Source organism: Trachymyrmex septentrionalis, unplaced genomic scaffold (assembly GCF_001594115.1).
Source record: "Trachymyrmex septentrionalis isolate Tsep2-gDNA-1 unplaced genomic scaffold, Tsep1.0 scaffold35, whole genome shotgun sequence".
Taxonomy (NCBI): Eukaryota; Metazoa; Arthropoda; class Insecta; order Hymenoptera; family Formicidae; genus Trachymyrmex; species Trachymyrmex septentrionalis.
Genome location: NW_017305514.1, coordinates 255,308 through 268,006, shown reverse-complemented (window position 1 = coordinate 268,006; position 12,699 = coordinate 255,308). Strand labels below are relative to the sequence as shown.

The window sequence follows — 12,699 nt, the reverse complement described above, 5'->3', positions numbered from 1 at the left end:
TACTCGTGCCAATACAGACTGAAAAAAAATAGTAAACAACATTATAAAAAAGTTACACACAATCAAATAAGTCTGGTCTTTTCAACCAAACTCCTTCACGGTTAATTTTTCCTTTTTTTCTCTCTACATTGAAGAACAAAAGAGAAAAGATGAATGGCACAAAAAGTTCAGCTACAAAGAACAGGCATGTTATTTTACTATATCCGCTTGAATCTTATTAAAACGACAAATTAAAATGGAAATTATGGACTCACGCTTACCGGGATGTGCTGACACAATTGTCTCAAGCACGCCAAATCACGCTGGAATCCAGCAAGAGACACGCTTGCAATCGATCTTTCTGGCTCTGCATCCATTTCTTGCCAAAGAATTGTGCGTATCTCGAGAAGCCAATCACAAACCAATAATTGAGTAAGCTGAAAGATAAGCACGAGTAATTAGTAGGAAACAAAAAAATTGCACACACGACTCACGTAGACACAAAACTGTTACATATACATATAAATGGTGCTGCAACCTGCCACAGGAGTTGCACTGCAGGAGTATTGCATAGTTATATTTCATGCAATGCAACTACAATGCACACTTGTAACAGGTAAACGGTAGCACGGTTTACGCTTGAAAGAAGTTACCCTTAGCATGTACAAATAAACAAAAAGTGACTATACAATGTGAGTATACAATATTTCTATTTTGTTAAACTTACCAAGACTTGCTGCGAAGATTGCTCCTTGCAATGATAGTACACCATAGATTGCTCGAGTAGTAATCCCGCCTGATCAATGAAACGCATAGAAACTAACTTTGTAGGATTTTTTGCCACCTGGAGAACACTAAGAACAGCATGGGGTAATGGACTGCTACTGCTGTTGTCGCCAACTTGGAAGTTCTTCTCATAGGGAAATTTACTTTCCACAATACTCCATGCCTTTGAATCTTCCTCTCCCAATCTCCAACTCGCGGCAGCGCAGATTACAGCTCCCCACCATAATCCAATCTCATCTTCGCATGCTGCAAAAATAAAGAGAAAAAATAAAATATATTGCGCAACAATATATTCACTTGCAAACAAAAAAATAGACCAGTGTAACGTTACTGTGGCCCATTTTTTACTGAATATATACTAAATATAATTACAATAATAACAATATAATTAAAAAACATACATTAATGTGATATTCTTTTTAAAGTGCGATTTTTCTTTAGTTTCAAATAGTCTTTTACACTTTTACATACTTGCTACACTAATTTTGTCGGCACACGGGAAACAGGCTTCCACTTCCGCAGAAGCCATAATCATCCGTCCTAATTCAAGTACAGAGGATGCATGACATTCTCCAACCGTGCCGGTCAATAAACGTAGACATTGCTTGATCAAATGATGCCTGTACGCACGAGCCGCGTATGACAACGGATCCGCTCGACTGTTCTGTGATGTGAACTCGCTGTCAGACTGTTTCTTGTACTGCCACTTTTGAGATACCAAGAACCTAGCGCCTTCGTCGGTCATAATCCATTTCAATTTCGGGGGAACGGCGCAAGAAGATAGCAAAACGCGTGCTTTACCCAGATAATATTTGTGTATGTATGGAAAGAAGGACTGTTTCAGACACAGTGCGACGTTCATGTAGATCTCCGCCAAAAATGATTTTGGCATACTCTCGCCAGCAGTTTCCGCGTAATTAACGGCGCAAAGAGCAAGATATAACGTTGAATCTTTAGTTCCTTCAGACATACGAAGACAGAGCATATGCTGGTAAACTATGGCAATTTCCACGGCGGATGTCTCCGCTTGTTGCCGTTCTGATTTCTCCGACAACCACTTGCTGATGTGCATGACCCATCTACCCAGCCATAATTTGTGAAGAGTTTGCCGCACTATTTGCCACGTAGTTGCGAGAAAAACCTCCGTACGTGATAACGGGAAGGATCGACCGAAATATTGCAAGCACTGATGTAAATCTCGATATGCCTGATTGCATTCGTGTTTGGATATGTTGAATTCGGCCTGACGTCTCCAACGACGTATTTCGAGAAAGATTTTGCTGTCGGTAGGCAAAATGGGATCACCGTAAAGTAACAGTTTGTAGAGACAAATTGCCAAGAGTATTAGATTAGTAAACCAGAGGACAACATTGCTCCACGGTTGCTTGTCCGATTCTAGCTGATCTGCAAATGAAAAGAAAAAGAATGTATTAACTGTAAAAAAATGTATCAAAAAGTGATTGGAAAAAAATATAATCCACGTGCGTTTATTACCTGGATAATTGAGTATCGTTCGTCCATCCAGTTTCGTCTTCACATAATCATAATTGAATCTTCCAATATTGTTCATGAGGATACCAAGAGGATTGAATGCTAAAAATAATAGCATAAATCCGCACAATGTCAGTCGAGTGTGATCTTTCATGCCTCCAATGGACGAAGTTGATACAGGGTGTAAATTATGCAACGCATCTGGATCGTCCTTTACCGATGACGGGGATGGTGGTGATGGCGGCGCAGGTGCGGGTGACAAAGATGGTTCGCTCGAATCGGAGCGTGGAGGTGTCAGCTCTCCACACTGGATTTGTTGGTACAAATCACGAAGATTGTGCCGTTGTGCAGACAACTTCAACGCCATATTTTCAGCCTTTAATTTTGCACTGTAATTCTGCAGATGCCTGCATTACACAAAAAAACAACAAGAAATTCAAAAGCTATCCTTCTTGTATAATAATCCTTAATATAACGCGAGATCTCTTATCATTCTTGCCTGATGTAGTCGATAGTTTTTCGTAAAATTGCCGACTTGTTCAGTTTGGCGTCAATTCCAACTACAATGTTTTTCAATTCAATTATCTTATCATTGATCGACGTCCTATAACGACGCTCAATAGCATTGTGGGCACTGCGTTTCACTTCTCTTACTCTTGGTACGCTTACATGTGTGCCTGTGTTTAGACGATTAATTTGTACCTTGTCAGTGTCCAATACTACAGGTATTCCTTGAATCAAACAATAGCATTAAATTAATGTATGCTATAAAATTACATTTACATTCTTCTTTCGCATAATTATTCGTTAATTTAGTTTTATAGATTTAAGAATAAATAAAATACAATAAAATGCCTATATAAATCTCTATGGTTGTTAAGGTGATAAGATATAATTTGCAAACAATTGAAATATATACTTAATATACTTAACTAAATATACTTAACAAAGCTAATTACACATGCACTGCACTTATAGTCAACTTTATTGTTAAGTACATTCTAATTGTTTGCTAGGTATTTTAAGTATTTTAATTGTATAGGCATTTTGCTTATATTTGATAATCATTCATGTTTATATCCAAATAGTATAAATCTCCATATAGCACAGATCTGAAGAAACATCCCCTATTGTAAGAACATTTCGAGGATATTTCTCAGATAGAATGTACTATGTGAATATATAAATATAATAATATTGAAAAACTTCAAATTCTTAATTGTATTTATTTACCGGTAGTTAACACTGTTCCATTTGTAGTATTCACAAGAGTATGTATTTGGTGTGGAACAGGAGTCGATGTGATGGTTTGTCCACCCTTTGAATACACGAGAGATTCTGACTTAATTAATTTTGCTGGAAGAAGTAGCTGTCGCTGTTGAGTAACAGGAGCTAGGGTTACAACATTCGGCGACTGTACATTAAAATTCACATTTTGTGGTATAGTGTACTGCGAGCTGAATACTGTAGGCTTTGTCGAAGCTACTATTCTCTGTGGTCTATTCTGTGGCACCGATGTAATGTCCTGCTGAATATAAGCAACAGGTGTAGTGCTATCAGTCTGTTGTGTCACCATAACATTTGAGTTTGATGGCTCAAGGATTGCTGGATCTTTAAAGTCTTTAAACTCATCGTTATTAATATTTAAGAAATTAAATGTATCTCCATCAACTGGCATTGGCTCATCCAATTCGGAAAGTAAAGCCTCATCGCTGAAAAGCTCATTCTTCAGCAATTCACTCTCGCAATTTGTCAGAAGATCTGCAAATCAACAATTATATTTTATCAACAATAATATTGACACTAATATCTAATAAAATATTTAACAAAAAAATGTCAATTATAGTCAAATATGTTCTGAAATTTCTTCAACTATTTTTGATATAATTATAAAAAGATATGTAAATTAAAATAATTATATGTAGCATATGATTTCGTAGAGTAGTAGAAATCATTATTAAGGCCCATAAATAGATAAGATTAAATTCAATCTTGATTCAATTGTTTACCTTTTTTAATTTTTAAAATGTTAATGTGAAATATTTTATCATTATTGATAAATTACAGTAATAATTATTTACTTGTAGATTTTTAGAATTAGAAAAAGATAAAGTAAATTGAACTAAGATTAATCTTACATTGTAAGTGGAACTGAGTCGAAGTAATCAATGTGATATGTTTACGCTTCCAAACAAATGCATAGCAACAATCAAAACAGGTAAGAGATTAAACAAGATTATCTCCTCAACAATGAAGTAAGGTAGGGTGCGTTTTTTAATTCATTAATTGATAAATCGCCAATTTGTGCGCAAATGTATTTTGTTCCGTAAAAGCATATAAGGTATAAGGTGACTCAATCGATGAATTAAAAAAAATTAGCCCGTAATATCTGACGATAAAATACGTTAGTTTCTCGAAATACGCGCGAATTTGTGGAGGAGAGAAAGAGATAGAGAAAGTGAAAGAGAGGACGTGATGCACGTTGTAAAAAGCGGAGCGCAAGACCTACCATCGATGCCAGTAACTTCGTTCAAATTGAAGCTGTCATTCGATTGAAAATTGGGAAAGTCATTTTCCTGGGCTGATGTCCAGCCGCCTGAGTCTGCCATTACCGTTATCGGCCTCAAACATACGCGATCACGTTGAAGAAAACTAACGAGCCGTTGATTTTGCGAAGCGGTCACACGATACGTCAAAACACAGTAGACGGAAAATTATAAACGATCGTACGATCCTCGTGCAACCAATCCGGGCCGTAGCTGTCGATCAGACGATGTTGCGTCATCGGCGCGAGTTCCTAAACTCATTTAAACTTCGCAGAATGCTCACCACTCCATGGGTCAGTTCGAAAAAAATCCTTGACACTGGTTCGGAAAGAAACAATGCCGGAAATATGCCGCTCTACCAACAATCGCGGAGAAAATATTACTAGAATCGTAATCGAGGACTTTTGGGTCTCAGGTATTTCTAGTAATGATTTCTAGAAATCTCTTTTGGCGGTAATCGCTCTAATTTTGCTCTTAACCGCTTTTTCCTTCATTTCAATCGTTGATTTTAATCGAATAACACGTACGAATATTTTCGTTCATTTATTTTAAGTGACCAGGAAACACGTAGTGTCTCGCATTAAAAGGAAGCATAGCATCGAAGCGCGAGACCAGCTGTCTTCATAGATATAGTTTTGCTCAAAGCAATCATTGACTTTTTCGTAAAAGACGATACAAAAATGAATCTATCTTCTAAAAATGACTCAAGTGCGATTGATTCCAGTTGCTATTCAACTTCTCTAACAGGTAAATTTATGATTTTAGTTTCATCTTTTGTAAATTGTACCAATGTATTACTTATTTACATAACTTTTGTTTGTATACTACTTGTATATTTTTTTATTTATATGCTGATATCCATAAAGATCAAAACTAAAGATGAGTTTATAATGTTCTGATCATGTTAACGATTTTCTCAAAATTCTAGAAAAGAAAAAGATATACATACTTTCTTTCTGTATATTAACTTTAATTAAGATTATAAGGCCTGTTCTTTTTGGCTGCTTTTTGCACCAGTTCATCTTTCTTCCTTTTTTTTTCCTGGAGAGAAGAAAGATGAACTGGTGTAAAAGTTCAGCCAAAAAAAAAAACAGGCCTATAGATTAAGACATACAATACATTTTTGTCATTTTTAACAAGAGAATATTTGTTCTTTTGGAAAATTGTTTTATTTTTATTTTTGTCAATTTCAGTTTTAAAAGTATGTATATCTTTCTCTTTTGTAAAATTTTAATAAAACTGCTTTGTTTAAGATCTGTAGTCATGACCAAATTTATAGTGTGTTAATGAGGTTGAACAGATGAAAAAAATTTATATAAATTTATGTTCAAAAATGCTTTATTAAAAAGTTATAAACATTCAAATATTTATAAAATAGTTTTACAGAATTTTATAGAATGCATTCACTATTATTTTTAGTATAGTAGGAATATTCAAATGAGTTTGACATATAAGTCTATTCTTTCAGGTATTTCTAGTAATGAATCAGAAGAATTTTATGAATCAATTCTAAACAGAATTTTAAGATTTGTAACATGTTCTCATAAAACTTATAAAAAATTTACGACTAATATTTTAATTTTATGGATATGTATCGTAAGATATACAATTATTCATAAATATCTACGATTTCTTATAAATTTTATGGCTAATAAGAAGTTATCTGTAAAAATATTATATTAAGGTATAAAAATGTTTACAAGATTATGTTACAAGTCTTTTGATTTTGTTTAGAATTTAGGCATTAATTGTGTCAAATTTAACAATAAAAGAAATAATAAATAATAACAATAAAGAAATAACAATAAAAAAAATAACAAATAACAATAAAAGAAATAACAATTCTTCATCCTTCGACATCCTTGGATGTGATTTATAAATATCATACAACAAGGCTGTTTTTACTTGATGCTATGACTTGATCATTTTCAGCATCAAAACAAGTTATGTGATCAAAATGGACAAATATCAAGCATTAATTTTAATCATGTTTTGATGCTGAAAATGAACGTCATAGCGTTAGGTAAAAATCCAGCCCAATATTTGATACTTGATTATTTGATTTTCTGTTGAGAATTTCAATAAAGGATTTAGCAAAGAGGCATTATAGATTTTGTTTTCTCTTTTAAAAATATATCAATATTTAATTAATATATTTATATATCCCATTGACGCTAATCTAAAATATTTCGTTTTTTCTTGTAGAAGATACATTAATTGCCCCAAGTGATGTTAAGTTTAATAATGGTCCGTTGGAAGAAGTGAAAAAGCCAATAAAACGTAAAAAAAATAATAGTTCCAGCGAAATTGAGCTTAAAAAGAAAGAGGAGGAAGAATATAACAAGGAAGCAAATGAGCAGAAATACAAACAATTGATGCATTTGTTGAATAAAAGCAAATTTTACTCGTCCTATTTGATAAATAAGATTGATGATAAAGATAAAAATAAAAATAATAAAAATGAAAAGGCTGCCAAAAAGAATCATTACAAACCTGTTTCACAAAAGAGATCTATTGAAAATGATGAAAATATATCACCAGTAAAGAAGAAGAGGACAGCTAATGGAAAAAAACGTAACGTGCAAGAATACATATCTTCAGAGGCAAGCATAATAAGATTTGGATTCTTGGATAATACACAGACACAATTTAAAATTGATTAAATTTTTTACAGATAACGAGACAGGTAAAATCCACAAGGGAAAAAAAGAATCTAAGCCTAGAAGAGATAGAGGCAGAATTATCTGTGGACTCAGATAATGAACTGAAATTCGAACCGGAATCAAAAGCAAATGTTACCAGCACTGATATTGTACCGACATTACCAAAATATTTTTGTGGCAATCTGCGCGATTATCAATTAAAGGGTTTAGAATGGTTAAAGCTACTTCATAAAAACGGCCTGAGTGGAATCTTGGCTGATGAAATGGGGCTTGGAAAAACAATACAAACGATAGCTTTGATATGTCATCTTGTAGAAGAAAGACAAGCAGGGCCTTATTTAATAATTGCACCTCTCTCTACTATACCAAATTGGCTCATAGAATTTGAAAGATTCAGTCCCATCATACCGATTTTTTTATTCCATGGCACAATAAAAGAAAGAGACGCTGTACGCATGAAAATTAAATGTGCACATCCTGTCGAAGATAATTATAAGACACAGCCTGTTGTAATCACTACATATGAAGTACTACTATACGAAAGTAAATTCTTTCAATCTCTAAGATGGAAATACATCATAATAGATGAAGGACATAGAATAAAAAATTATAAATGTAAACTGGTCAAGTATGTAGCCATTAAAAAACTAATTTAGTTATTTTCAAAACTACGATTACAAGTTCAATAAAATAATAGATATTTCGATATATTTGATAGACACTTGAAAAATATACTTAATTTAGAAAATGATTTTCTCATTTAATTGAACTTTTGTATTATTAACTCTCCTTTTAACATTAAGATTTATATAATGTTTATTTTTTAGAGTGCTACGTAGTATTCGTTCCATGAATAGGCTAATATTAACTGGAACTCCACTTCAAAACAATTTATCTGAGTTATGGTCTCTTTTGAATTTCCTATTACCAGAAATCTTTGATGATTTAGATACATTTGAATCATGGTTTGACGTTAAAGAACTTCAATATCAACATGGCACTGAAAAACTTCTGAAGCAGGAAGAAGAGAAACATATATTATCATCGTTGCGTGAAATTTTAAAACCATTTATGTTAAGACGAGTAAAATCTGAAGTTTGTTTAGAAATTCCTCCTAAGAAAGAGTTGATTGTTTATGCGCCGCTCACGGAATTACAATACGATTTATACAAGGCAGTATTAAATTATGATTTAGAAATGTTAAGTAAAATTGAGGTACCGGATCTGATTATACAAACTGTAAATGGTGAAAGACCGAAAAGACAATGCTTTTTGAGAAGTCCGTACGGATCTATCAAGGACAAATCCAAGGATAGAGTATTGAATATTTCAGTACAAGAAAATAATATTGAACAAAAACCAATGAAATCTGAAGACAAATTATCGAAATGGAAACAATATACTGATGTCACAGAACGTAATAGAGAGTTTTTTGTTCGCATTAATTTTCAAAATAGAAGTAAGTATTGTTGCATTAACGCAATATTTCAGATGGTTTCCACGTTTTATGTTATTTCACTTTTATTTATATTTTCTAGTGCCAATGTATAAAAAGATAGTGAATCATCCATACTTGGTTCACTGTCCGCTGAATTCAACTGGTTTACCGAAAATTGATAATGATTTAATCAGATCCTCCGGCAAACTTTTAGTATTGGACGCTATGCTAGCAAAATTGAAAATGCGAGGTCACAAAGTTTTATTATTTTCGACAATGACTATGATCTTAGATGTGATTGAAGATTATCTTACGTTACAAGATTATAATTATGTGAGATTAGATGGTAGCACTAAAATTGAAGTACGGAAACAAAATATTGCTGCTTTTAATAACGATCCAGATATGTTCTTGTTCCTTATATCAACTAGAGCTGGTGGAGTTGGATTAAATTTAATGGGTGCTGATACCGTTATTGTATACGATAGTGATTGGGTGAGTTAATATCAGTGTAATTTTCCACTCTTTCCATCCGTATTTTATTCACACTTGCTTTTTAATGTTTACAGAATCCACAAATGGACATACAAGCTATGGCTCGATGTCATAGAATAGGGCAAACAAAACCCGTGGTTGTCTACAAGCTATGCACTAAAGGAACAATTGATGAGGCAATTATGAAACGAGCCGACGCTAAACGTATTTTGGAGAAAATAGTTATGTCAAAAGAACTACAATCTCTTAATATAAATACGCTATTAGAGATGAAAAAGCTAATGGAATCTAAAGAATATAAAATTGTTACATCTGAGAAAGAAGGTAAGTTCTGGCCATCACATTTTCTAAATAATAAAGGTATATAAAGAATTGCTGAAATTAATAGATCAATCTTTTTTGCAGTTTTTACAGAGATGGAATTGAACAACTTGTTAGATAGAAGTGATATGATAATTAAGAACGAAGTAATATAATAATACAAGTGATACGATAATTAAGAACAAAGTAATATAATAATACAAGTGATACGATAATTATGATACGCTTAATTTATAAAGTTAAATTAAAAATAAAATACGTACAATAAAAGACTACGAGTGTTTTTCAAAATATTGACTATTAATATAATTTATTACAAATATTATAATACTAAAAGAATTATATAGATTTTCATTTTATTTATCTTTTCATAACTAATTCATTTAATTTCTTAATAAATATTAATTGAAAAAAAAGTTAAAGTTATTTATCCTATTTCTTATTTAATTATTAATTAATATGTAAAAGAAATTATTAACGAATGTGTGCGTGTGTGTGTGTATATCTTTTTTGTATAACTCACAATAAAATTTTTCCAATAATATTTCAGACAAATCTTTAATCGTATCTACATACAAATTAAGATTTATTTGATTTAATACGAGTCTTTCCTGTTGAAGGATTCTTGTATTTACATGACTGAGCCAACCGTTCGCGAAACTCAACTTCTAGTTTTACATACGTTCCACCTATTTCAGATACATATTGTTTATATTATTTTTTTTAAGTATTATTCACATGCTTCCATATATGTAAATATATATATATATAAATATACAGTGAGGTCCAGAAGTCCCGAAACGGTTAATTATCTCAAAAAGTATTGGTTTATTGGAAAAATGGTTCAAAGTTGTAGAATTTAAAAAGATCTTTTACTGATTACATCAGTTTAACTTTGAGTGGCGTCGCCAAGGTCAGATTATATTTTTTTTAATGGACCATCCTATTTTTTTATCTAGAATCTAATAACTAATGTCAAGAGTTTTTCAAAACACTTGACAATAAAGTTCATTTTCATTAACGAGGAAACCATACGAAATGTTAAATTCTGATTTTAATAAAACTTTGTTGTATAGGATACATAAAAAAAAACAAATTTAGAAAATGTTAGCTGCGACGGAAAAATGGTTTGAAGAAGTGAAATCACCCTTTATGTAACGCGGATTTTAGCTTTTTTTGTTGTACCTTAAAAACTATTCGAGATATAAAAAAATGTTTTATACAAAACTTTTACAATAAAATTATCTCTGTTTATCGATCAATAATATTTTTGCATTAAAAATTCATTTTTAATGTAAAAATAAAATAAATTTTTAATGCAAAAATAAAAATAAGAAAAACAATCTCCAATGGCCTTGATCTTGACAAATATTATCCAGGGCACAATTTTGAACAACATTTAAGAGGTTTTAATCATCAGACACTTTGGATAATGCTCATTCTAATAATGACGGTACTGTAATTTTCAAACCTTATAATTCGAAAAGTACTTAATGAAAATGAATGAACTTTATTGTAGTGTTTTGAAAACCTCTTGGTACTAGCTATTAGATTGGAAAATAAAAAATAAAGATTTTTTTCATTAAAAAAAAATCGATACGACCTTGATCTGACATTGGCAACGCCACCCAAGATCAAACTAATAAAATCAGTAAATAGATCTTTTTGAATCCTACAATTTTGTCTGAAATATTTTTCCAATAAGTCAATACTTTCTGAGATAATTAGCTAGTTCCGGGACTTTTAGACCTGACTATATAGCTGCATTTCGATATTCATTATCAATACTGAAAATTTAGCGCATGTAACATGTATTATAGATTTTCGGTATTAGCAGTGAATATTAGAACGTAGCCATAATATGATCGTAATTGTAAAATACATTGGAAAACATACCAACAGGTTGCTTAGTTTTATAGCCGTGTTGTTGCTTATTAAATTTTGAAAGCAAATTCTCTGTGACTGTTCTCTTTGTCAGAAGAGCTATCATTTGCGCTGCAGCTTTTTCTTCAAAATCTCTCTGATTATCTTGATTGTGTCTTACATTTAAATTCCCACTCCAACATCTACCATTCCTGAAAAGAACATAAAATCATACGTAAACATTTTGTGTTATAAAGATACTTACTATTTCAACAACACGATTTGTTACTTGTGACTACTTTGATGCTTTGCTTTAACCATCGACTTTAACATGCATAACGTATTGGATTCTTCACTGTAATATGATTCGTCATCTACACTGCTATCTTCATACACAGTCCCGCCGTCATCTTCGTCGTCTTCCTCGTCTGTAATCGAGGAAGTAGGAGACGAGATATCGGTTACAGAAATTCGCTGATAAATCTTCTGTAAAGACTTTTGCGAATCTTGTACTTGAAGTAATCGACGAAGTCCCGAACCTCCCCAAATTTTTCCTGTTTTTGTGAATTTTTTCTACGTTATAGAATTTGATCCTGTATATATAGAAAAGAAAGCGTTAAATTGACAATTTACCGAGTAAACCAAGTTTCGGTCTCTGTGGCACGAGCTCGATTCCATTCCACCACATCGTATCCTTACACACTAATTTGCCTGGACGAAGAGACGGATCGCGAGTTACTAGCCGTGTAATTTTTTCTGGGAAAAAAAGCTGGGGTGCTTCCAAAGTTATCACTTCTCTATGTGCTGTCAAGATATTTAACATATTTAATTCTTTCTCGCCCTTTATATCTGGTACGTGTTCCTAAAAAAAAGAACTATATAGAAATCTTTATATAAACTATATTTTCATTATATTTTTATATGTATATTGTACTGTTTATGATGTATATTATAAAACAATATATGCAAAAGAAGGGCAAAGAGCCAGTAATGTAGTAACAAACTTTAATTAAAATTCAATCATAAATTACAAAACGACAAAACAAACGTTTCGACTCCGTTCGAGTTATTTTCAATGTTGCGGTAATATTAAAACATCGCTATAAAAATATCTATG

The 12,699-nt window shown here is 32.1% G+C and overlaps 3 protein-coding genes across 3 annotated transcripts in view; 1 reads left to right on the top strand and 2 right to left on the bottom strand.

Moving 5' to 3' along the window:
• LOC108750313 (sterol regulatory element-binding protein 2) overlaps nt 1-4,865 on the bottom strand; it is a 6,421-nt gene extending 1,556 nt beyond the window's left edge. The window contains exons 1-7 of the mRNA XM_018489684.1: nt 4,766-4,865; nt 3,490-4,017; nt 2,756-2,987; nt 2,260-2,663; nt 1,237-2,169; nt 707-1,011; nt 261-416 (exon numbers count right to left, since the gene is read on the bottom strand). Coding sequence (XP_018345186.1) covers nt 261-416; nt 707-1,011; nt 1,237-2,169; nt 2,260-2,663; nt 2,756-2,987; nt 3,490-4,017; nt 4,766-4,865 — 2,658 coding nt within the window. The remainder of the gene's footprint in view (nt 1-260; nt 417-706; nt 1,012-1,236; nt 2,170-2,259; nt 2,664-2,755; nt 2,988-3,489; nt 4,018-4,765) is intronic.
• A 439-nt stretch (nt 4,866-5,304) lies between these two features.
• On the top strand, nt 5,305-9,880 carry LOC108750314 (lymphoid-specific helicase-like). Its single transcript, XM_018489686.1, has 7 exons — nt 5,305-5,549; nt 7,008-7,405; nt 7,477-8,093; nt 8,293-8,924; nt 9,004-9,398; nt 9,473-9,722; nt 9,804-9,880. The coding sequence occupies exons 1-7, from the start codon at nt 5,483-5,485 to the stop codon at nt 9,872-9,874; spliced, it is 2,430 nt and encodes an 809-aa protein (XP_018345188.1). The 5' UTR covers nt 5,305-5,482; the 3' UTR covers nt 9,875-9,880.
• Nucleotides 9,881-10,210: 330 nt separating this feature from the next.
• LOC108750266 (uncharacterized protein KIAA1841 homolog) overlaps nt 10,211-12,699 on the bottom strand; it is a 5,266-nt gene continuing 2,777 nt past the window's right edge. The window contains exons 6-9 of the mRNA XM_018489613.1: nt 12,216-12,444; nt 11,872-12,136; nt 11,616-11,794; nt 10,211-10,408 (exon numbers count right to left, since the gene is read on the bottom strand). Coding sequence (XP_018345115.1) covers nt 10,299-10,408; nt 11,616-11,794; nt 11,872-12,136; nt 12,216-12,444 — 783 coding nt within the window. The 3' untranslated portion in view covers nt 10,211-10,298. The remainder of the gene's footprint in view (nt 10,409-11,615; nt 11,795-11,871; nt 12,137-12,215; nt 12,445-12,699) is intronic.